This window comes from Falco rusticolus, chromosome 7 (genome assembly GCF_015220075.1).
Source record: "Falco rusticolus isolate bFalRus1 chromosome 7, bFalRus1.pri, whole genome shotgun sequence".
NCBI classification, from domain to species: domain Eukaryota; kingdom Metazoa; phylum Chordata; class Aves; order Falconiformes; family Falconidae; genus Falco; species Falco rusticolus.
In genome coordinates this window covers 22,949,676-22,975,924 of record NC_051193.1, presented here as the reverse complement: position 1 = coordinate 22,975,924, position 26,249 = coordinate 22,949,676, and the positions used below count along the sequence as shown (strand labels likewise).

The following is a 26,249-nucleotide window of genomic DNA, read 5'->3' as shown; positions in this document are numbered from 1 at the left end:
TTTGTTCCAATTTATTGCACTTTAAAGTAATTTATTTTAAAGTAATTAATTTAAAGTACATGGGTGCCATGTAACAGAGCCTTTGAAATAGAAACTGTAAAATTTATTAGATGCTTTGCTGGTGGTAGTTGTGGGGTGAGTTGTTTTTTTGTTTTAGACTTGGTGCTGGAGGTCTGGAATAATAATAGGACTACCAGTTCAATGTTATGCTTGTACCAAAAAGCATTGTTTTACACCAAGATGTTTGTAACCAGTTATGTGATTTAAAACAAAACAAAACAACAAAAAAAGGTGGCCAATCACATGTTATTTTATTACATGAATCAACAACCTGCTCTAAACTAATTGGGATGAACAGAAAGGAGCATCCAGAATTAGTATACTCCTCCATTTGTTTTAAATAAATACAAGTTTTTTTGTGAAATACAAACATTCTTCCCTTGCAAGTAAAGAGATGGGGGAGTACACAGCTACAGGCAGTGGTCTATTGCCATAGTGGCGTTCTGAATTGAACCTGAAAGGTTCTGTCCCCGGCACGAAGGGTGCCATGCACCACAGCCACGCCGAGGCTGGCTATGCATCACAGTTCAGTTGGTTACTGACCTTAGTAACAACGTGGCTTTGTTTTGGCCTCTGTAATATTTCTGTGTTGGATCTTGTGACAGCGCGAGTTTGTAGTGACAGTGTCTTCAGCTCTTCAGTATCAGTCACTAAATCCTGAAGGATACCAATCATAACTGTAGAGCAAAGGACATGAGCAGCATGTGCGCTTTAGTTGCCTCTTACTTTCCTTAATAGCTTTGTGAGCCTGTCAATGTCCAGAAATCTTAACCTGTAGCTGGAAAAAGCAGCTCATCCCGCTGCAAAGATTCAGGCTGAATCTTGTGCAGTCTTGTTCAAGTTGCATGCAGGTAAATACAGGCATAAGGAAAAGGACAATACAGCATCATGTGATCTGCAGCATGTAAAAATCATTTGAAGGTGAAGGTCATTCCTTACTGAACCCTACGTAAATTTCCAGCCTCATTTGTTAAGATTTATTACTTGAAATTTGAAGAGTCCCTAGAAATGTTGGACCACAACTACAAAGGCAAATTCCATGTAGAGCTGTTTCTTACAGCATGATATTCGTAAGCCTATTGTTAAAATGACAGGAATATTTGTAGCTGACACATGGTAAGATTCCTGCAATTATCTCAGTTATGTGAGTTTCCTATTATAGTCAAACAATACACAGTCCAAAAGCAACTCTTCTCTACCAGTCCCCCCAGATACATCCCCCTTGCTTCACAGCCTGGCTGCCCTGCAGCCACTTTTGTTACTAGGCGAGTGATTGAGGCGAGGATCCTCAATTGCGTCAAAATAATTTTCTAACTGTCAATTTAAGGAAGTTGATATATAAAAAAATCCTTTCTAAACTGTATTTATAGAAGAGATGTATGTTTGAGGTTTTCTATTTATTTGCTGAAAGTACAGGTTTTAGAGAATTAACAAGCTGTTTTCCATCCATGAGACCAGCCTGTTACCTAGCCACTCAACACCCAAGATGCAGCTCAACAAGGTAATTAGTGGTTGCCTGATTGTATTCTTTCATATAACATAGCATGTAAAAGATTTTAGATGACCAGAAAAAAAAAAGCACTAGTAAGATTTCTTGCAGCAGAGTTTAATTCTTTTCATCTTTATGATATTTCTGGAAAACTAGTTGCAAGCCTAGGGAAGATATCTAGTGGCTTTCTGCAAAGAATCATTGGAACAAAGTTGGAATTTAGAGGATTATCCCAAAATGAAGGAACTAAATCAATCCTGACAAATATGTTTACTATTTCCACTTGTTTACTATTGAAATATCCCCTGTTCTGTGTTCAGGTATTTTCAAAGCAAGTTTCTGGTGTGAGAATAGACTCCTCAGAATCCCACTGTGAAGCTTGCTCTCTTTTCATTTCAAATTGTGTTATCTACAATTAGGTGTTTCGATATGGTGCAAGATGCTCTGGAATAAAATCCACATCTTTCTGTAAAGTTAGATGTTGACTTGTCTCACATTTTCCTAATGGCTGTGGCTGTCTTTGTACCACTAAATAAAACATTCTAGATTGTGTTCTCTGGCTCTGAATGCCAGCGGCGTGGCACAGCTTACATCCCTCTCTCCCTCCTCCAGACAGGGTGGTCATCAACATCGTCTCCCAGGAACAGCCCCTGGCCCGGGTTAGCCCCTGGCTTAGGGAAATGCCAGTTAGCACGGAGCAAAACCCTCCCAGGGAAGGTGCTCACAGTGCGTGGCTTGAGCCATTCTCTGGATCTTTTTTGTTTAGTAGGTAGCCAAGGTAGCTAAACTAGGCTTTCTTATGTCCTGGAAAGTTATTTGTTTAGTCAGGTGTAGGAACTTCTACAGGATATGACAGGCTTGGTTGGGTGAAGCTGATGAAGTGCTGGTGTAGTTGCGATGCTGCAGGAACTGCCTGGCTGTTGCAGCGCTGGGTTTCATAGGTATAACCGGCTTGAAGGCATTTCCTAATGCAATTAATCTGTGTTTTGTTTAAGGAAATAACTTCATTGAATGCGCTTTTTTGAAACTAAAGTTAATGAAATTAGAATTGCTTGAACTTCTGTGAACAAATTCGTTCAAAATCTTGGCAAAAGAGAAGATTTGCATCTTAAAGCATTGTAGACTCATTAAAATTCTTCTCATGGATAATTAAAGAAAACTGAATTAAAAGGAAAGTTTAACAGTAAGCAGCTCACAGGCACTGCGACATTTCAAGCATGTTAAAATCGGAAAGAAATAGCTTTTGTAGCTGTAGTCTCCTCCTCTTGTGTTACGTGTTGGGTTTTTTTAACAAATAACCGGTTACTGTTGGTTTCTTCAGTTGTCCAAGTAGCTTATTTTTGCCTGACCCACACAGTCCTTCAGCATTTTTGTGACCAGCTTTAGCGGGTTTGTCAGCATGCCTAGCAGTGGAGAGACTCTTACGAAAAAATCACAAGATGAAAATGCAATGAATATTTCAGAAAGCTCTGAAAATGGGTAAAGTAGCTTGAGTATTTATTTTAACAAATTGATATTTTTCACAACAGAAGTTTGTCTTCTACTACCACACAGATCCACAAGAACCTTGTCTACCTAATGATGTCTCTGCTATCCAGTGCAGACTAAGGTGTATCTTTTCAGGCTAGAATGAGAGAAAATTGTACTGAAGGTTCTAAATGGATTTATTCTCCTATGCTAACTTCTAGGTTGTCATTAGACCTAACAGTAGTTCCGTATGGACGATGTTGCTTGTATCCTGTTTGCATAGATCTAGTTGTATAGTATTCGTTTGGTAGCACAGAGGCTCTTAGCCAAGAATTGGGCTCAGCGGTTCATGTGTAGCAGTTCTGACAAGAGGTATGTTTAGCATCTGTGAGTCAGCAACTCATAGCTTAGCAAAAATATGGAAGGCTAGCTGAAAATACTGGTAAGCTACTAGGCTCTTATGCTTCGGTCTGTTAAATGATTAATGGATTTTCAACCATGCAGTGAGATTACAGGCGTTCTCAAATACTAGAAAATAGCAAAGTTCAGACAGTCAAGAAAACACTAAGCCAGTTGATGTTCCTGTGCCATCGCTGCCTGTGTCTCTGATGGTAAGAGCTGCACTAAGACTCTAGAAGTTCAGTAGCGGTAACTCTGTATGTCCTACAACACAGAATCGACTTTGAATGGACCTTCCAGAATGCCCTAGCTGCAGCTGTGGAAGTAGGTCTCTCTTCCCTTCTGAATTTGGGGGAATAATCCTTAGATAATAATTGGCCTTTGTGATTGAGCATCTTCTTCCCATCAAAGGTAACAGAACTTAACCAGGTAATCCATATCTTAGAGAGGGGAGTGGGGAACTGAATTTTAGAAGAGTTTGGTTTAGGGTTTATATTACCTTTTTTACAGGTAAGATAACCCTCCTGGCTGCTGTTTTCTTGCTGTCCTAGGCAGCATGAAAGGGAAAAATATTAGCTTTTCCCTGTTACTCTGTCGTTGGAATGGCATCTTCTGTTAAAGAAAGGTCCCCATCTCTAGAGTTTTTGGAAGTACCTGTTTTAAGAATACAACACCACATCTCATAGGAAATATTTTCACTTCTAATTAATCTAAGTTTGTCAGTATTGCTGAGTAATAATTACCCATTCCCAGAGGCGGAGCTACTGTATCAGGTTAACGTTTCTCTTAAGTTAAATATAACTTCACATTTGTTTAGATAACAGCTTAGATGTTATGTGACTTGAAGATTTGCTCAACACTTTCAGGTAAATGGTAGGTTGGGATCATTTTTATCATAATGGTTTCTTCTGTTCTGGGCTTTGTAATCCTGGATAAGCGTCATTAGGAGCAAACTGTAGACTTAAAATTTTTAGAAAAGAAAAAAGTTTAAGAAATCTTGAATGTTTTGTTATTGTTCGTGGAGTCCTAATGCAGTTAATACTAGAATTGTATTTTTTTTTAAATCTGTCCACAGATCATGAAGCAGTATTTGACTATTGATGGGTATAGGTATATGTACACACTGACTCATGAAAGTTAGGTTTTTGCTACATTAGTAATAATGCCTCTGTTTTAGTCCATGCATACTTCTATTTGTGACATGCTTAAGGAAAAAAAAAAAAAGAAAGAAAAAAAAGTTTCCATGTTTTCTTTATTTAAAAAAAAAGCTAAAAGAGATATTAAAAAATACATATAGTGGTTTGCACCCACTGCAAAAGGAGAATTAAGCTTCCTGTATTAGAAACATGTTTAGTATTTGGTTTGTTTCTGAATTTCTAGTGAAAGAATATCACAGGCTCTAGAACTCCAAATACTTTTGATGCATTCAAAGTTCTTGACATAAATGCTTCTTTGTTAGTTTTTTTGAAGAAGTCAGTGCATGTTGTCCTGTTAAATAGTGTTTACCTGGTGTGGTTTGAAGTTAGGTAACAAACTATGTGCCTTTTTTGTGTGCTGCAAGTAGGATTCCAAGTAGAAAGGACTAGACAAAGAAAATATAATCCTAGCAAAATAGAAAGAGGAAGAAAAGACTTTTTATAGGGCTGAAATTCAATCAGTGTGGCCTAAAAAATGAGGAAGAGATGAAATAATGAGTGCAGTGTGACCTGACTTTGCTGCACTCCCTGCACACAGCCATAGAGAGGCAGCTACTCGAAGATTTCAGCTTCAGGTCTGGCTCTTTGCTGTGCAGGGAAGAACACAGAAAATCTACACCAAGGTCAGTGAAGGGTTGTAGCACAGTCTCAAGTGCTCAATAGAGCCTTTGTGGGAGGCAAGGCTGAATACAGAGCTTCATAGAATCATTTAGGTTGGAAAAGACCTTTAAGGTCACCAAGTCCAATCGTTAACCCAGCACATAGTTCATTCCTCCCCATTCACCCACATAGTTCTCAGCTATCTGTAAAACTGGTCTGCTCACCAAAATACATGGCCTGATTTTTGAGGCTATTTAAACCTAACAAAAGAAAAAAACCAACAACTTTATTTTTTGCAAGTAAAGAGAGAGGTTTTACTGGAAGGTGTGTGCCAACTATGTTATATGGCTAAATAGGTCTCAGCTGTTACATTTATCCTTAGTACTTTGTTCTTTATTAAGCATTTGTCTTGCTTTTAAATATAACTTTGTGTGGGAAGATGTTATATGAAATTTGAGAAAGACTAGTTTCTTGTGCGCTGAAAAGCAAACTGCTTGTCAAATCAGCTGGCCCTTTTTGCAAGAGTAGGAACATATCTGGGCTGGTATGTGGCCCCCTTTTTAAGTCTCACGAGGGCATGAAAACCAATTAAAACCTACATCTAACCTGTTCTTCGAGGACAAAGGGAATTTTGAAATAGAACTAATAAGGAGTGTGTTATAATATTGCCCTAATTTGAATAGAGGAGTAATTAGTAAATAAGACAACCAGTCATAATAGACAGCAATGTCCCTATAAGGGACCGTAAGGACTTCTTGTGACTCTTTGCTTTGCTCCTTAATATAGGAAGAATTTTACCTGTAATACCAAATTAGGGTTTAAAGAACCTAGTGTTGTGTGTCATTACTATGGGGTTTTTTCCTTATGCTGTAGAAAAGAAGAAAACATCATCAAAATGTCTGGAGTAACATGTCACAGCTTCTCAGAGTCCGGAGGTGCAGTATTTGATAGTTGGTTTTTATGTGCTGGTGGCAGGTGTCTATTTAGCTGCTGAGCTATCAAAGCTGTGGTACTGTGTTGCTATGTTGATTTAAGTCAGAGTGATTTTACTGTCTTTGTCTAGAGCTTTAGGACAGATCTGTGATACTAAATTGTCTTGCGCTCCCTCCTACAACCTCTCCCCAGAGCTGTTTCAAAATATTGCATTCAGCACTTGCAGGATGCCTGGGGAATCGGGAAAGGATTACTCATGATTGAATGGGATCCAGATGAAGATGCTGAGTTTCTGAAGTTTCTAGGCAAAGTGCCAGAATCATTACAGTTTTCAGAGGTACCCATAAGTAATTTAAGCCATTGCTTTTTGCTGCCAGAAGAATTGTCAGATGATTACTTAATGATTCCATCTTTAATTCAAATGCCCCAGTGAGCTGTTGAAAATGCCTAACACCCAATGAAAAGTACTTTGGAATGTGCAGATGTAACCCCAAAACATACTACCAAAAGCAGCTCTAAAGTAGATTAAGGCTGGTGGAATGTATATAGGTGAGTTGTACTGGAGATCATGTAACAAAAACTTAGGAAAACCCCATAATTTCCCATTGTTAGGACAGAGATATATATTTAGGACGCTTGTCACAAAGAATGAAGCAGCAAAAGATGCACACTGATTGGAGGAAGGAGTCTTTTTTGGTCTGCTTTATTATGAATTACTTAAATAATGAAACAGCCAAGCTGTAGGGAGTTTAGAGATGAAATTCACCAAGTCATTCTCAGGAGAAGCCAGCAGTGAGAGATTAAAACAAAGTTTATGAAAAAGTCCTGCCTTGGAAAAAATCTATATTTTCCAGTTTGGCCTATTTTTTGTATATTAAATAGGATTAATATTTAATAGTTGGGAAAGCCAATTCAACAGAAGTGTTTGAGAAAAAAGCACTTGTGCAAATGGGGATTTGTACACCTTGCTCCCTAAGATAAACACCTGCCCGCTACAAAGCATTTCTTTGGGCAAGGCAGGCAGAGAAAAGAGTTTAATTATAAGGTGGAGACTGTGTTGTAAGAAATAGGTAGTAACGTGCTTACTGCCACTTGAAAGTAGCCTGTTGAGGGAGCTTGTAAGTGATATGCTCAGAGGAATAGTGAAGCAGATGAAGGAGCTGCCCTGCTTTGGATCATCACAGTATGGACAAACACAAGTGAGCCTTCCTGCGAGCCATGAGCTGGGAAGCAGTGCTATGAGAGATTCCTGGGAGAGGATGAATGGAGTGCTTTTTGGAAAAAGCATGTAAGTGACAGAAATTGTATGTACTCAGCAGACACTGTAACTGAGCATTTCCTCATTAACGGCTACGTTCTTTGTTGTAGAAAATCTGCAGGATAATTTATTTTTAAGTAATGAAAGAACAAAAATCATGCAATAGTTTATAATAAAGCTCTGGAAGTTAAGCAGACACAAACTGCAGTAACATGGTTGAGTATAGCCCTATGGTTTTGCACCTTGAATGTATTGTTCTTCTAAAATTAGGCATCATATTAATCTCAATTTATCTGATAATACATATTATGAATACAGTATCTTCAACAGTGAACATTTCCCATACATAAAACTAGTTTATTTTCTAAAATTCTAATAAACCCTGTAGAGAGGCAACTGGTGAAAACTAACATTGACAAAGCTACATGAGTTGAGTGCTAGTGATAAGAAACAGTAATACAAAAAAAAGAACATTTATCTTTTTTTATTTGCTGCTATACATGATCTGTTTAATGAATAGCTTCCCCTTAAATCTCATGAACAGTGTTCATATTCTATTGGTGCAACTTGTGATCTTAGAAATCACTCTGCAGAACTGAGGCCAAAATATAATGAACCCTACGACATAAAGTTCATAGTTTTTAAATTTGAGAGAAAATATTCTAACCTAATTATACAGGACAATCTGTATTCTGTGAGTTTTTCTGTAAAACACATTCTCCGTAGAAATCATCGGTACATTATCATATTAAACACTGGCTTCATAGATTCTTGTCAGTTTTATTCTTTGTATTTTCACAAGATTTTACTAAGAGGAGAGAATTTAGGGGACAGCAGATATCTGACTATATTTGGCCTAGAATATGCGTTACCGGAGAAGGAAGCATAGAGCCTATGGAAGGAAAAGGCCAATTCCAAAGTCCCTTAAAACTAAAAAATTACGGACATTAGTATCACAGCAAGTAGTGCTGTTAGTCAGACACTCGTATCATGATGGTAACAGAAAAAACAGCTTTTGTAATGTTTAACTTCAGCAAAAAAGCACTACCATTTCATAGTGATAAAAGTGGAGAGATTTAGCTGTTACATTTTGTTTCTGTAGTTACGATAAGAAGTTGTACTGTATTCATTGGTTTCCACCCAATACACTTAGTTAAAAAAAATATTTTCAATTTCAATACACTTAGTTAAAGAAAGAAAATAAAGAAATTGCTGTGCTAGCAAGTTCAGATTGGATGCTTTGCTTCTGGTGGTTCATCACCAGGAGCAAGGACTGTCAGTTACATCAGTCACTATTTTACTATTATAATACCAGTTGCACATGCGTTACTGCCACTGGTTTGCAAAGATTAATCTCACTAGAGCTCACTACAATCTTGGAAACAAGGAAGGAAAGGAAACCTTCCCTTTGTTAATCCAATATAGAGAATATTCAAATTCTTTTGTTTCAGGTTGTTGGCCTGATGGGTGAGAGCAGCCTCAGCATGCTGTAACATCTGACTGGCACAGAGGAGTGGGGGTCGCTGGACTCATGTTGTGCTCCATTAGGGTTTGCCTCAAACCTCTGGATAAGGCAGTTGGCCTAAGCATGCTGTCCCTCCGGTGGGGTGGGGTGGGGTGGGGGTCTGTGTGCATTGAATGCAGGCAGCAGGTGAGGCCATCGATCCAAGGATAGAATAGTAGCTTGAAATTAAATCCCAAATTGTATCAGGAAATACTGTCATTCCAAACCCACTCCTGCTAATGGAGTTATACAGAAGTATGCTTTGTTTAGTTGTAGCTGGTCAACGTTGTGCTACGTGCACTCAGGTTGTTTTAATTGGCTTGCTAAAGTGACCTCTACTGTTAAATCCTCTGTGTGTGCTTTGTAGAGGTTTTTACATATTATGGATTACCTTTTGGAATCATAAACTTTTTTCACTTAACTCAGAAATTGGATGTAGAAAACCCAGTTTTAAACTGGTAGTTGGATTTTGGAACATGCTGTCCTTGCACCAATAACGTTAAATAATTTATGCAGAATTGCAGCCTTATCAACAAATTTAACAGCCAAAGTTCAGATTTCCAAAGCATTTTGGTTTTGCTGGGGCATCTCACCACCAAATTGTAGTTCTGCAGTGTTTTCTCCTTGCTGCAGTATGCTTGGTAAGCTCCTGATCAGGCAGTCCCACTGAATTCTTCTTGATTCAGTCTTACTTGAACAATTCTAGATAATGTAACCGTTCTTGGATCTTTACTTCTTTTTTAGAGGAATGACTCCTAACAGAAGCTAAAAGTAACAACATTAAAAACATGATTTTTCATTCGGAAAGGTTGGTTCTGAATGTGCATATAAATTGTTGGTGGAAGAGGAAATTTCTTAATTGTATTTTCAGGGCAAAAAAATCCAACTTTCAAATTGGCTACTTGATCCATAGAGGCAGGTATCAACTGCTTTGCGTGTGGCATCAACACTCCTGAGATATTAGGTGCGTAGAGCTCCTCATACAATGGTTGCATGTTGAAGCATTACCAGAGCAAGTCCAGAAGTTCAGACTTGTAGGCTGATTATTTTTCTATTAAGGGAACATAATTTAAACTGAACGAGTATCCTATAACAGTGGGATGAGAATAAAGCAAGCTAAAGAGATTTTTATCCGGGAAAAGTCATTAATGATGATCATTAAAAGTTTTTGGAGCAGCCTCAAAGGAGGCTTTTCTGATATATTGCTAATGAGATTGTTTTCTTCTGAGGGCTTTTTTGCTATTCGTTTTTGCCAAGAGTAATGTTTGGTTATCTTTTGGCTAAGACTTGGTTTTATTTGCTTTGTAAAAGAATAAAAATTTGAAAAGCTTTAGTATTCAAAAGATACTTAAAGGAAAAGATTGCACTGGATTTTTAAATATCAAATGTAGTTTTTCTTTAAAATAGGAAAAAAATTCAAGAACTGTCAAGTGTTTTGAGATGTAAGCCAAACACATGTTTTTCAGTTATTTATATGGTCTATTTTTATTCCCAAATAAGTCTTCCTGGTCTGTCAGTCTGTCCTTGCAATCCCACTTCATGAAGTCACCATTTTCCCATACATCAAACACAGGTTTATATTTCAACATGCAATATAATCCCTTCTATATTTAAATTACTCAGTTCCTCAACAACATCCACCTTCTCCAAGCCCGTGACTGTTTCCAGTGCCTGACTACTGCTTACCGGGCAGGCGCTGCCATGTTGTGTCCTGTGACGCTGTTAACGAGAGAGGAAGGTCCTCGCAGGCAAGGTGGGCGATGGCTCCTCGTTCTCCTGCAGTTGCTTTTGTGACCGGCTCCTCTGCTCGGGGACACGGAGATCTGCTGCGTGGTAGTGGCAAGGGGGCAGATGGACTGTGGTTGTCACTGCCGATGGGTGAATAGTTACCAGATCTGCTAAACTCTTGTGAAAGGGAGCCAGCTTGGTTAAGGCTTTCTTGGAGTATGATTTCGTTGTGAATAACAGTAAAATTCTAGGAGTGTCCCACATACAGGTATTCTACAAAATCTAGTTGTGAATATGAGATAGGAAATAATATCTGATGTATTGTTTGGTCCTACTGTGTGCTCCCCGACACCGCTGTCTAAAAACCCTGCTTTTGAAGTTCTTTATTATTTATTTGAAAGGTGGGAAGGGCATTGCTTGGACTTACATTTTGAGTTAATTTATTCCACTGTGGAGGGTAAGGACTTCCTGAGCTGCACTCAGGACTCTTCTGCTGTACCTGTTAAGAAGGAATGAAGGCAATCCGAACTTGTTCATGGCCCCTGAAGGCTGCTGGTTCCCACCCCTTGCTCTCCTGAAGTCAGCTAAACTAGAAAATCTGCATGCTGCTATTCATTAATAATCTGCAGTGCATTGCTTTATGCATTTAGTCATTTCTAAATGCTTACTTATTGTTTAGAAGTTTTGCTCATATAATCTGTTGCAGTCTGTTACTTTACAGATTTTCTGGTCTGGAATTGCTGTTAATCTGTGCTTTAAACATTGGTTAATTTAAAGCCAAGAAAGGTTAATTTTATCCATGTGATAATGATAATTTGGTGCTTTGGTGATGTTTTGAGACACTCTGTTATTAGGAACTAAATCTCTTTCTGTTCCTAGCCTTAAAAAAATAAAAAGCACAAACAAAACAAAAAAAAATCCTAACCTCAGAGCTTCAACAGTATCAACAGTGACAAGGCATTGTGATATTAGTGGCAGTACGATCAAGGCTAAGATGGATAATTCATTCTTCATCCTTGCATGGTTCATGGCCTCTCTGTTGAGATTCAAAATTAGTGTCTCCATCTGGTATATTCCGCGATGTTGAAACCAAAAGTCCACTGTATGAAAGAGGAATGCCATCCTTAGAGTGCAGACATATCCATGTTTAACCTGATTGTGGAGGAGTTTGCAACAAAGAGGCAAAATGGGTTTTGTTGCTCTGAGCTTTCTGTTTTTTCTTCTTTGTATTTCTAAGTGCTTGCAAGTTGTGTTTTCCTTTTCCCTTGGATACATTGTATGTTGGTTGTAGTGGACCCTACTGGCACTCCTGGATAACTTTTTAATAGGTATATTTTGTTTTAGAACCTTTCCAGATGCACAGACTGTCTGCAGAGACTGGCTTCCTCATCTGGAGGTGACCCAAGATGAAGGCATAGAGCCAACAGGTAAGTATGTAAAAAATGATCCTTGGAAATTTAAGCTCTCTTCAGAATTTTTTTAATGTAATTTTTGTGTCTGTTCTATCAAACTATGACTGACAATTTTTCAGGGCTGGTATAAGGAGAGGCAGCAAAAAATGAAGTCGAACTGAAGTAAATAAGGGCACTGAAAAGTTTTCAGGAGCTTTCTGTAAACTTGCATAAATTTAATCGTTTCTCTTGGGTTTTGTAGACAATTAGTAGATAGAAGTAAAAAAAAGCCTGATCCCATGGAAAATCATATCCATTCTTGTGTTACCTTTGGCATCGCAGCCTACTTACCGGCTGTCAGCTATTGAGGTTTTGGCGTACTGTGTAATGACTGGGGCTGTAAAGGAATATCTGTACTGTGGTCAGTTCTTGGTTGTATTGTAGCAATGCATGCTACTGTCATTTTAAACCGATTGCGGGGGTAAGTTAACCTAGTTGTGCTACTGTGTGGCTTAAAGGAGGCTTACTAGCAGAACTTTCTGAGGTTCTTTGGGAGGTTTGCAGCCCTGAAGGAGCTCCCTGTTGCCTTGGTGAGGCTGCCACTGGTGTCTAAATTTGCTCATTTAAACAGGGAATATTTGTTCTATGAGACAATTAGAGCAATAACTGCAAGTGTTTTTTAAGAAAAAAGCAGATCTATGTAGGAATCTCACATGCAGACTTCATACATGTGTCTAAATGTATACCTGTATGCATATATATTTATTTTTAAAAAGGCAGTTATTTGGTACAGAATGGGTTTCTTTCCAAGAATTGAACTGGTAGCCATTGCTTTTTGTTTTTCAATAAGCAGAAAATACATTTGGATGGATAAGATAATTAACTTCTGTTTTCCAATTTTCAGGGTATTTTATTGAACTATTTGAGACATACATTGTATACGTAGATTATTGCTGAGACTGTGGTTCTGCTTGTGTGCTGGTGAAGGCTCTGACCTATTTTTCTAAGAATTTATCTGGGACGCTGGTTCCTGCTGTCAGCTGTCTGCTCGGCTTTTCTCCCAGAGGTTGCTGCTGGCCACAGTTCAGAGAGGCTGCGAGCCACAGTGCTCAGGAGGGACCCCACATGCCTACAGCCACTCCTGCAGTGCCCACAGCCTCTGGAAGAAAGGTGAGGTGAACAGCTGAGGGCAGAAGCCATTCCAGCTGTTCCATCATAATTTTTGTACAAACACAACTCACCCCCCATCCATTTTAATTAAGCAGTTCCTTTGTTTGTATTTAGATATGTTTCTAAGTTGATGAATCAGAAGCCTACAATTTAAGTTAGCCTTTGTCTTTTATTTGGCTTCAAGAATCTGTGGCATTACTTGTTATCCATTTAAATGAGAAGCAGTGTTTGACTTGGAAATATCACACAGCTATGCAGATGCTGACTGCTAAAGTGAGGACTGTGTCAAAAACTTCTCCCAAAAAATCTTTTGGGAGAAGGAAGCTCAGTGTCTAGTTGTGGTGGGTCTGCTTTGTATATCAAGAGAGGAGGAGGAGATTCTGATGTTTTCTAGTTGTGCAGAACTGTCTTTCTCTCTTTATAATTGATATGTTCTGCAACCTCAGGAGTAAATTTGTCTAATGAGGACCACAGATTGTTCTGGAATTTTTTCCCCATTCTTTCCTACAGATGTATAGAGGCTCATTCCTCTGGAAGCAGGCCACAATTTGGTTCTTCTAATGTATATTCAAATCCAGAGTAACCTTACTGTTGGCAGCAAACATTATATTGGCTTAAAACAGGGGTAAGGTTAAAGAGAACTAATTCATGCTGGTTTTATACTGATGGAATCGCAAAATAATTTATGTTGGAGAAGACCACTGGAGGCCAATTAGTCCAGCTTTCTGCTCATAGGAGGGCTCACCTGAGTTTTGAAAACTTCCAAGGATGGAGATTCCACAGCCTCTCAGTCCCTCTTCTTAGGCTGTCACCTGCATTGTGAAATTATTTTTCTTTATCCAGCAAGAGTTTTCATGGCTGCAGCTCATGTCCTTTGTTTCTTGTTCTTCTGCTGTGTGCCTCTGAGAAGAATCTGGTTTCATTATAGCACCCCGCTCAGCCTGTGGCAGACTGCAGTTAGATTCAGTCTTTATTTTCTCCAGATTGAAGAAACCTGGCTCCTTTAGGGACTTCTCATACATGGTACACTCCAGGTCCCTGACCATCTGGGAGTTCCTTGTCTGGGCTTGCTTTGATTTGTCAGGATCTGTCTTGTACTGGGGCTTCCAAAGCTGCACACTGCTGCAGGTGTACCCTCATGAGTACTCAGTATGCAGAAACAATCACTTTCCTTGATCTGCCGGCTATAATCTCGCTAATGCAGCCCGGGTTGTAGTTAACCTTTATCTCCACTGACTTGCATTCATCTTGTCCACCGGGAACCACAGGGGAGTTTCTGCTGAGCCAGCTGGCATCCAGTCTGTGCTGTTGCAGGGGGTTAGTCCTATGCCAAGTGCAAGACTTACATTCACCCTTGTCGAGCTTGGAGGTGTATGTCAGCCCATTCTTCCAGTTTGCCAATGTCCATCTGAACAGCAGCCCTGCCTTTTGGTGTGTTGGCTGATTCCCCAAGTTTGGTGTCCTCTTTGAAGCTGGTGAGGGTGCATTCTGTTGTCCAAGACAATAATGCTGTCATTAAACAGTGTCGTTCTCAGGACTAACCCCTGAGGAATGTCACTTGTAATTGACTGCAAGCTGGACTTAGAAATGTTGACCACTGTTCTTGAAGACTAATTGTCCTGCCAATTTTTTATCCACCTGTAACTCCAACTCCATCCGGTCTAAACCTTGCAAAAATGCCAGGGGAGACCTTGTTAAAGAGCTTCTTAAAGGTGAAGTAAACAACATGCCACTGCTCTCCCCATCTTGGAGCCAGTCATTTCATCACGGAAGGCAGTTGGGTTGGATTTACCAAGGCTGAATCAAGTCTGGCCATTCTGGCTGGTCTCAGTCACCATTATATAGCTCAACATGATTTCTAGGAGAGTTTGTTCTGTTTGTTGGAGAGTTTGCCTTTCCATAGACTGTGGGGAGCCTGGCCTTTTGTTATTTGAATCCTCTTTTCTTCCCCTTTTTGAAGACAGGTGTGACATTTGCATTTTTCCTATCATGGGGACTTGCCATATTGCCATGCTTTTTCAAAGACTATGGAGAGCAGCAATGACTCTGGCCTGGTCCCTCAGGGTATACTGAAGTGTCCCATCTGGGCCCATCGACATTTTTGTATGTGTCCAGTTTGCCTAAGCGGTCCCTACCTCAATCTTCCTCTAATGTTGTAGGTCAAACTTCTCACCTGCCACTAAGCACAGAAACCCAGGAAGCTGATCTTGTCAGTAAAGACTGAGGTGAAGAAGGCATTGAGTACGTCAACCCTTCCATGTCTTACATCAGTAAGTTGCCCATGAGATCCCTGGCTCTCCTTTTGGCTGCCAGCGTACCTGTAGAAGCCCTTCTTGTGGCTATTCATATCACTCACCAATTTCATTTCCAACTGAGTGTTGACTTTCCATTTCTGCATGCCTGGGCAACGTTTCTGTAGTGATGTTTCCTCCTGATCGCACCCTCCACATGCTTCTATTTGGGTGCCTCGTAATCAGTTTCAGAAGCGTCAGTATTGTTATGAAGCTTATTTTGTACTCATCCTGATGTACCACTCCCTCTGTGTCAGCTTCTAGAGGCATTCTTTGGAGGATATCTCTGACCCGCAGTGGTAGTAGTTTATTGATGTGAAGAGCAGTATATTTTATTGCAATTCATAAATGTTCCTTTTTCCTCCAACAAGTTTCCATTAACTGAAATATTTGTGTGTGGTTTGGCTCATTTAAAAATATTTCCACTACTCATTCAGTCTTTTCTGTCTGAGAGTTTAAAGTTACATGTTTGTGGTGGAAAAGTGGTAATAGAGCAGAAAACCCTTCTCTTCCCTAGCTGTGGTAAGGCAAGCAACAGCAAGCTGGTTTCTATTTTTTTTTTTTTTTAAGAATCGCTATGTATGTCTTCTGGCTGATACTTCAGGTTCACTTGAAATCCAGTTCTCTGCTTCTCTTTAATCTGTTCATTGGCACAAGGGGAAGCTTGACACAGATGCCAAGCTCTCAGACTCCAACCTGTGTGTACTCAACTCTACCTTTTACTAAAAAGAAGTTAAGCTTTTGGGGCCACAGCCATCTTGAAGAAAACTAAAAAATAGTAGGTGAGAGGAGGAATGATGTCTTTGTGTTGTCAGCAGAATGTGATGGCATCATGGCAGTGGAATCTGGGATGATGACTGTCAGGCAGAAACACCTCCAGCAAAGGCCAGAATACCTTCTCTCATCATTAGAGCAGAGTGATGTTTTGCAGGAACTGGCATATAATCAAGATTCTGTTTTGCGAGTTAAATCTGAATCACTTTCCAGCAGAAGTTAAATTACTGCTTTTGCTCCTGCTTCCCAGGGCACATCTGAAACAGAACAAGGTCTTAAAATAAAAAGATTAGTCAGGATGAGTTTGGGTGGGTTAGTCAGGATGAGGATGCTCTGGGTGATGCTCTGTTTGTGTTTAGAAAGGAATGTACTCTGAATAATTAGAAAAGAAAAGGTGGGCACCTGAAGGAGATAAGGAGACCATCAAGTCAGGAAATCGTTGAGCAAAGAAAATTGAAAGGTCTGCTCCACCTAGATCCCACCTATTGTGAACGGAATGATTAGGTGTCAAAATCAAATGAGTATGCATGTAAAGATGTTGTAACCTCTCATGAAAACTGTGTAAAATACCTAACTTTTCACTGAAATCTTTGGAGTTAGTTTGTCCGGTGCAAACCGGCTAGCTCCCTAACGTTGCACGAAATAAATACCTTTGCTGCTTAAAGACAAAATTCATCTCTGAGCAGTTACTCTGTGCCGTTTTGGCATCACATCTGTGGAATACCACTTAGAGTTGCTCAGGTCGTGTGGCAGGGCCATTCCACAGCCCACCTGCTTACCTGTCTGAAAGGTGACCGTGGTTCTTTTGCATTTTATCCGGCTCCGGGAGTTGTTCTTCCATAAACATCAGGATTCATTTACATTCCCAAATTCCATTCTTGCAGTCACCAGGATATTTGCAGGTCAGATAGTGAAGAGAGAGGAGGTTTCATTCATATATTAGCTTTAAACTGTAGGATTAGTGTTTTTTCCTCCTTTTATTTTTTTTTAGACTAGTACACAGTCTCCTTCATGCATCCCAGAGGTCCAGCAATTTCAGCCAGCTGGATTATTCATGGAGAGAAAAAAACCAGAAGGACTCGCACTTACTTTGTCTGTTTAAAGTAATTTTTGATATCTGGGCTGGGACAGCCAGCCTGTACTATGCCACAACTGTTCAGTCATACATAGCGGAAAGGAATAACAATTGGCTAATAAAAATACAAAAATTGTAATGTGTTTATGTTGTATGTTATTTCAGACTTGGTAGAAAATAATAAGAAGTGTGCTTTTATAAATCAGTATTCACGTGTAAATGGTTCACAAGTCTAGGATTATATTGTAAAAGATAACTGAAAACTCTCCAGGTGTTTAAGTGGTAAACAAAGCTTTTAACTATTTTTCTCTTCTCCTGTAAAGTTTCTTGTTGAAAAACTAGACTTTAGTGGAAAAACTGGACACCTAAAATCCAAAATATTTAGAACAGCTGTGCTTAGAGCAGTTCCTAAGACAAACTGCAGTACCGTCACCCTGTTACGTACTGTATGTTATGAGACTACTCTGCGCCATCTCGTCCTTCAGCAGCAAAAACAGTGAATCATGGAAAATTTAATCTGATCATGGAATTTGGCCTTGGAGAGAATGACATGGAGGGGGAACACTTGAAGAGGCTCAAACAGTGACAGTCAAGACTACCTATCTCAATGAAATCTCTGCCGTTTCTTGTTCTATCTGACAAAATAGTCTTATTCAGGAGCAAATCTTTTCTCACCATCTCTGACCTTCATCATATGAAGGACACGAGCCAAGATCACATAGTAGTGAATGAAAAAAGCATTTTGGGTACAAAGAATAATGCAGGTGATAGGAGTTACTGGAAGAAAGAGGGAAGCAACAAATATTCCTGTTTGTTTGCAGTGGCATTGAGTACTTTGAGCTGGAATGCTGTTTTAGTTTTTTTCTTATGCTCTCTGTAAACTTACAGGTGTATAATGTACCAATGCTAATCGTGTATTTAAAGGATCTCTATTGCGATTTCCACTTTGGTTTCAGGTGCTAGAGTTAATTTCCAGCCTGGACATTGCAGTTTGACTTTCAGATGCTAGTGAGGCACAGCTCGCTGTTTTGCTTTTCCCAAAGTTTATAATCTATTCATTCAGTATTTCGCAAGCCATTCCTCCCCAGGCTCTGCCGGAGAAGGATGAGCTCTGCTCAAAATCCCTCCACAAACTGACAGCGGAGTATGTTCATGTTGTGCCATTTTTACGAATTCTATAGGACAGAATAATTAGATCTTCAGGGTTATTTGGTTTATTCAGATTTGGAAACTGGTTTTAGATTTAAGTTCTACCTGCAAATAAATGCAAGAATAGACATTGAATGGTCATTCAAGTTGATAGTCCTTTGCAGTATATATTGTGTATTATTAAAGTGATTTACTGAGTCTCCGTGAAACTGATTCTGTTCTTAGTCTTTGTCAAAGATGCCTTTTTGACACCAGAAAGAACTGTATAAGGAAAAGCAAAAGTTTCAAAGTACATTTTTGGTTTCTGTGTATAGATAATGCAATGATTTGATTGATTTTCACTCTGTAGAAGCTATTCTGTTATCTATTGTACATCTGCAGTGAAAAGGTAGTAATTATGCAACTTCTGTAATGTTGTAGAAATGTTGCTAATATTTTCAGTTCCTGTGAAGACAGATACTATTTGTTCAAGAGCGTTTTTAATAATAAATGGAATAGAATGTATTTTAGCTCTTTATGGTATGAATTTGTTTTGAACAGAGCAGTCACCCACCTGTGCCCAGTCACACCTGCAATCCCTGCCAGCCTCATTGGTTTAGAAGCCAGAACATGACACAGAGTTTTTCATCTGGGCTTTGGTGTGTCACTGCAGAAAATAAGCATTTCGATTAATGCCAGCTTCTCTCAGAGCCCTTATTGCTCGCTCGTCCTTTCCACACCAGGGTTGGGGTTAAGTGCAGAAACACCTACTCATAACAGATTTGTTTACACTTCGATAAAGGCTGTTTATTACCTAGAATCTGTTATAGATACTTATTTTCTAAACTGTCTGGATTTGATGCCCTTCCTCCGGTGACCGAAGCAAAGCTCCACACCTGTGTTTTGAAAATCATTATATGCAATTTACATACGAGAAGATGAAGGCACAAGGAGATAAAGCAGCTTTATTTGTATTTATTGCTGTCATTATTACTTTGTTTGTCAAGAGAACAAATGCAAGACTGTGAGTCAGGATGGTGAATGGAACATAATGTGAGCCAGGGCCATTAATCCTGGATGGAAACACATCACAGCCTGGCTGCTCAGTTCACTTTCTGTACCAGGGGTTTTATCTCCTTACCTGGGAGGGGATAAAAAGGTGAATTTCCACCCCCCCCCCCCCCAAATACTCTGCACATGCTAGGAAATAGCATGGGGCAGTGAAATCTTCAGAAGTAGTTTCATGGAGTACTGGCAGCAGAATAGGCTTGTTTTGGTGTTTCTTCATTTACCAGCTGACTGTGCATGAGCTATTCTGCACTGCTAAGGAATGATTTTTTTTTTGCTACAAGAGAAAGTTGAGTTTGGCTTTTTTCTTTATGTACACTTGTGAGCTTACAATAGCTGGCCATGCCTCTGGTTCTCTGTGCAGATGGTAAACGTGAGCTGAGTGAGGCTGCAAGCGTGTTCTGAAGCGCGTGTGTGGATCCAGCGCTGGCTGATGAGTTCCTGCATTGCCAGAAATGCTCAGAGGTAGTTTGGGGGCCCACTATGAAGTACCTAGAGGAATAGCATTTGAGAGGGATGTGAAACGTGTTGTATTTTGAGCACTCCAGAACTGTTCTTTTCAGCCACTGAGGTACCAGGAAACAGTATAGATACTAGCTGAGCTTTCTATACAGGTTTTGCTTTCCATAGGTGTAGTAAAAACAATCGTGATTATTAACTTGTATCAGAAACTTCAAAAAGTTGTATTTTCTGACAAAATTTCTGACAAACCTAAGGTCTTTGATGTGAATTTTTCCACCAGCTCTCTATAGAATATATATATATCTTTTTTAAGTTTATGGTAAAAATACTTCTAAATTTATGAAAGTAAATCTAAGGCAAAAATGTCCTTAAAATGTTCTTGTACTATTTGGTTCAGAAGTATGGGAACTGACTTGTTGGTTGGGAAGTCATGGGTGTCTTTTTGTCTTCCTTGTGGGAATTCATCTAAATTTTGCCAACTTACTAACGCCTACATTCTCTAAGGAGTGTATTTATACTCAGCCTGCTTCTTGCTGGGTTTGCAAGAGCCAAGTAGAGTCTCTGAGCGTCATTCCTTGTGAATGCCAGGGACTGCTCTAGCCTTTGGCACCAGCCGTGAGAGCCAGGTGATGGTAGTGGTTCCTCTGTGCCTGTGTCCTGTCAAGGAAGGGGAGGAAAAATACAGGGCTAAAAAAGTGGGTGACAGAAACAGAGGGTGAGGAAGGCAAGAGCAGAAGAAGGTGAAAGATGATGTGGAAATAGGGCAGGACAGGAGTGAAGTGGATGTACGTACTAGACACAGGGCAGATGACCAAGCAAAAAACCTGTGCGGAGTAGTGGGGAACAGGGGCAGGATGAAGGAGAATAGCTGGAGGGGAAGGAGGGAGGAAAGAGCTGCAAACAAAAGGAGCTTGAGTGCTGAACAGGGGTGGAAGTTTTGGATCTTTCAGATCTCTGTAGCCTTCTGATTCACCAGCTCCTCCATTAGCTCAAGGGCAGTGGGTTGTGCAGGGCTGAGTGTGGGACTAACAGAATCTGCTGGGATTGGTGGTGTGCCTGTAACACACAGATCAGCAGCATTCTGTATGATGGCATTTTATTCAAAATGCACAAAGAAGCGTAAGAAATAAAGATTTCCCTTTCTGCATGGCATATTTGGTGGTAGTTATAAAATGGTAAAGCCCTCCTCTCAAAGGGTGGGAAGTGCCAGAGTTGTGCTTGGTCCTGCATCTTTATCAATCCCCTTGTCTCGGTACACAGTCACACAGTGTTTTTCCAACGACAGAATTCCTTGACGATAATGCTTTACTTCCCAGAGTCTCTGTGGACTTCCTTTGCTGACGGCAGAGTCAGGCTGCGAATAGATAACTCGTGTCCACAGACTCCCATAACAGTTCATCAGATGTTCAAGACGAGTCTAGAAAAATATGGATCTCTTAATGCTTTGGCCAGCAAAAAGGACGGAAAATGGGAGAAGATAACTTTTTCAGAGTATTATTGCCTCTCCAGGAAAGCAGCCAAGAGCTTCTTGAAGGTAGGTACAGGAAACAAAATCAGTTCCTTTTTTTTTCTTTGTCTCCTTAAAAAATCCCAAAACAAAACAATAAATAAATAAACCACCCACCAAAACCAATATAAAAGGCTTTTCCCAATTAATTGAAGGTCAGTAGTCACATTCTTTATTGAAATGACAACAATGAAAATTGGTTTTGGTCCAAGAGATAACACTGCTGTCAAGTGAACTTGACTGCAAGTGAGGAGCTGCTGTGTTGCACTGTCTCGAAGGGGCATGAGTACAAAGATAAGGCCTGAAGATTAAAAAAAAAAAGAAAAACAGGTGAAAGCTGCACTGAATTTGGCAAGATAAGGACAGATTTTGAAACAGACGAAACAAAGGGTAAGATTAGTACTCACGCTTTTGTTCATATTGAAACGTTTTGGGCCCTTCAGGGCAGCAGAGCTCAGCCTGACTACAGCAGGTAGTGGAAAGTTTGCATCACGTGAATTGCTGATAAATACTGGGTTTGCCTGGATACCAACACAGAGATGTGCATGGACATGTCTTGGCAATACTGAAATAAGAAGTATATCAAAACTTCCCATGCTTTATATTGTGTGTATGTTTAATGCTGTATGGTTTTCTCCAATGTGCCTATATCATACAACCTTATGCTTATTATTTTTTAAGCTTGGTCTAGAACGATTTCACAGCGTATCAATCCTTGGATTTAATTCTCCAGAATGGTTCATCTCAGCTGTTGGAGCTGTTTTTGCTGGGTAAGACTTTTTGACTTGATTTTGCGAGGGATTTGGGATTTCTGTTTTGCTAGGTCTGGAAATGTAGCAAATCAGTATTTTTTGTCTTGTCTTGGAAGTTGTGCTGCAGCTGATCAGCATGTTCACCAACTTGCTGGAGTCTCATAGCTTTCAGTATGTCTGAGATAGTCCAGACACTTAGAAATCGAGCCTGTTTGCTATGGACATAACTGTGACAGTCACACAGAAGCTTTTGTACAGTATCTTATCACTGGAAGATGTGGGAAACAGATGAGACTCCCAGTTTTATACGTTATGTTTGTCTACAGCAAGATACGTTCAAGTAGATGAAGTGACAGATAAATACTGACTGATACCTGTTTATACAATTTGGATTTTACCTCTTAAGCTGTTGCTGTGCCAGTGAAATTCAAATTGGTACCTCTGTGCAGCTTGAACAGCAGGAGGACATAAGTGGGTGTTTTACCACTTCCTGAGCTAATTCTCACATAGCCTTCAGTGCGTCAAAATGCTGACTCCTAGCCTGTGGCATCTTCTGCTGCACAGAGGTCAGAGATTAATTTTTACCGTGTGCGTATATCAGAGATATTGATGGATATTAATGTATATCTGAATACTTGAAATAAACATGGCAGCCGTGCTGCTGTTTACTTGCACATAGTCGTACTCCTTCAGCTTTCATTTCATCCTTGATTATTATTCGTTTTGATACTAAGTGCATGTATATGTGTGTGTATGTATATAAATATATGTTCTATGTGTATCTATTTCTGCAGAGGAATTGTCACAGGAATATATACAACCAGTTCTCCCGAGGCCTGCCACTACATTGCTCATGACAGCAAAACCAATATCATGGTTGTGGAAAACTGGAAACAATTGGACAAGATAATGCAGGTATAACATAGCCAAATGGTTACTGAAAAGCCAAAATTTTCCCATTTCTTGATGCTGTATAGGTCCCGGATACCATATTCACCATCTCTGTTGTGAACCCTTCCATGGGAGTGTTCCTGGTGGGAACTCTGCTGCCTGGTGTTTGGGCCGTTGGGGGCCGTGCAGCCCTGCTCCTTGCAGTGCCGGTGGCTGGCACCTTGGCGCTTCTGGTTCTCTCCAGCAGAGCTCACAGGCTGGGGCACTGCAAGCCCACCTGGAGAACCCCCCCATTCTTTATAAAGATCTTGCCTTTATAATGTCACCACCTGATTCTCTTTGGGAAAGCGCAGATCACGTATGTGGAAGAGGTTATGGTGATGCCAGTTTGGAAAGGCCTGCCATTTAAATATTAAAGATTATAGCATCCAGAATTTCGTCTTCCCAAAGTGTCATCTTTTCCTGCTTGTAGTATTAACCATAAAGGCTGTTCAGTTTACTGCTCTTTGCTAGGCCCCTCCCAGTACAGACTGGGCCCTGTCCCAGTATACACTGGATCCCATTGGTCCTGCCTCAGTACAAACGGGCAGCTGCAGCCCGAAACGCCTGAGCCAGCGGCAGTGGGCAGTGGCTGGAGCTGGTGGCAGTGGGCAGTGGCTGGAGCTGGTGGCAGTGGCTGGAGCTGGTGGCAGCGGCTGGAGCCCTGGAGCCAGCGGGCAGCGGGCAGTGTGCGGTGGTGGGTTGGCGCTAGGCCGCCCTGCCTGGCACAGGGAGCTGGGCCCCGCCATCCCTGTGGGTCCCTTCCAGCTCCAGGTCTCCGCTGGTGCTGGGGGTTGGTGGGAGAGGTTCCTGTGAGAGACAAGGAGTCTCTAAGGAATGGTCACAGTTCTGACAGGCCGTGGCAGCTCTGAGCGGGTCCGTGCAGGTGGAAGGACCATTTGGCGGAAGGTCCCTGTTGTGTGAGTGGGGGAGGGGGCACAGCCCCGCTCCCGGGCAGGGGTCACCCTGGTGGGTGCAGGGGGCCGTGGCTGGAGACGAGTTGTTGCACTGGCACCAGCTGCAGTTGCTGAAGCAGGGGGGGTGGGTGGAGGGCCCATGGTGGAGTTTTCTGCCAAAAACATTGCACCTGCCAGAGAGAAAATGTCTGTGGGATTTTTTCACATGCACATCATGTAGGTTATATATTAATTACTTTGCATTTTGTTGTTCTGTTTTTCATGTGATTTGGAGGAAGAGAGATTTTTGTAAGTATTCTGGAAAAGCACAGTCAGGAAGCCCTGCAGTGTCGTGGACTGAAAGCTGTGCTGTGCTGGCATGGACATGCAGAGAGACTGTAAATTGAGCTCAAGGGCTTTGATTAACACACATTTCTATCTAGAAAAAGACAAGACAGCTCTGGCCAGCACTGCTTAATCCAGCTGAGAGATTTTAGAAGCTTTTGTTTTTTTCAGGAAGAACCTAAGACCGAAATAATAACATTTCAGTTGTGATCCGAACAGTATATACGTAATGGTGACCATCAAGGCACCGCTTTTGTGCCAGCAGCAGGCTGATCAAATCCGTTCACAATGTGATTAATTCAAAGGCATGTGTGGGGCGCGGGTCCCGCAGGGGTGGGTGTGATAGATGCTGTCTGCAGCCACGCAAAGCGGAGGGCGAGCTGCCGAAAGCAGCAGCATTGCTGTCGGCCTGTAAGCCCTGCAGTCTCATGTTTTTATTTATTCTTAAAAAGTGCATATGGCTTTCTCTTTTGTTTCTTTAAGGAGGTAGGAATTTCTTCAACAGTTTAACAAAAGGTGCTGCTGAGGGATGTGCTCCATCTGTATCAGTAACCACAGCAGCTCAGATCAGCTTCTAGCCTGACCTAGACTGTTCCTTGATGTGCCCTTTGGTGTGTCACAAGAGAGGATGCCGAGGAGCCATTTCTACTGTACTATTTTTTCCCCCATCTTTTGACTGAAAACAGGTTTTCTAGAGCAGACTCTATAGCATCTTTTTTTCCCCTCCTTCCCCCCCTCCACTCCTTGTTGAGCTAGTTGTAAGTTTAGGGGAGAATATTTGAGGGTAGAGGGAAACGGGGTTTCTTGTGACTGCCAAGCCATTACAGTTTTGGCAGTATTTTAATGGGAAAAAAACCTCACAAGATATAAGTAATAAATTTGTTTTAAAAAATCCAACAGATCTGGAATCGCTTGCCACACTTGAAAGCCGTTGTGCTATATAAGGATTCCATTCCAGAGAGACATCCAAATTTGTATACGGTATGTGAATGCTAAAACAGAGTTATAATTCATGGGATATTATTTATTTGATGAATTTCTACTATGTGTAATCTGGAGGATGTTTACCTTGTGTTCCAGCAAGCACATTCAAAAGGTTCACCAGCTTTTTCTGTTTAACTTAAAATTAGAGCTACATTGCTTAACTGTCTGTCTTGGGTCTTCTTGGCTTTTTACTTGACTGGGTTAATGAAGCCCCGGTAGGCTTCAGGTGGGACTGTGCACTCTCAGAACAGCTACAGTAACATTGTCCACTGGTGCTAGTGAGAACTGAATTGTGGTTAGTTACAGCGGATCCAAGAACATGAAAACACTTGTGCTTTTACAGATGATAATCACATTTTGTTTGCACCAAATACTTCTGGTCACAGGCAACAACCGAAGAGAAATAACTACGGACCACATGGAGAGTTTGCTTTGTATCACATGATAAAAATAAAGCAGAAAAAGGGACAAAGGACTGAGTGGTAGAAGTCCAGCTTTTAAGAAGTAGGAGGACTAGAAGCAGAACAGATTTTTATAAACATGTTATTCCAATATATTTTGAAAATATAATTGAAACTGGTTAAGTAATAAGAATACAAAAATTAGCATTTTAAGTGGACTACAGATTATCAGATTTTAGGCTGAAAAACTTCAACTGGGGAAAAAAATAGATATTAATGAAGATAGCAGCATATAAGTATTCTAAATATTTGTGGGTTTTATAACCTGAGGGGTACACAAGAGAAGTCTTCTGCACTTGTTTTAATCATACCTTCTTTTGCTATGTGGCATAGCAATGTAATGTAACTCTCTAGTAATAAACAGGTACCGTTACACTGCCA

The 26,249-nt window shown here is 40.5% G+C and overlaps 1 protein-coding gene across 7 annotated transcripts in view; it reads left to right on the top strand.

Annotated features, from left to right (window-relative positions):
* The first annotated feature begins 2,903 nt into the window (after positions 1-2,903).
* Positions 2,904-26,249, top strand: part of ACSBG1 (acyl-CoA synthetase bubblegum family member 1) — a 38,818-nt gene continuing 15,472 nt past the window's right edge. For 2 of the 7 annotated variants that reach the window (XM_037394526.1, XM_037394525.1), the window contains exons 1-6: positions 2,904-3,028; positions 11,979-12,061; positions 21,310-21,527; positions 22,182-22,270; positions 23,047-23,167; positions 25,324-25,404. In XM_037394526.1, the coding sequence (XP_037250423.1) occupies positions 2,949-3,028; positions 11,979-12,061; positions 21,310-21,527; positions 22,182-22,270; positions 23,047-23,167; positions 25,324-25,404 (672 nt within the window). In that variant the 5' untranslated portion in view covers positions 2,904-2,948. The other 5 variants (XM_037394529.1, XM_037394528.1, XM_037394530.1 and 2 more) reach the window with 5 other exon arrangements.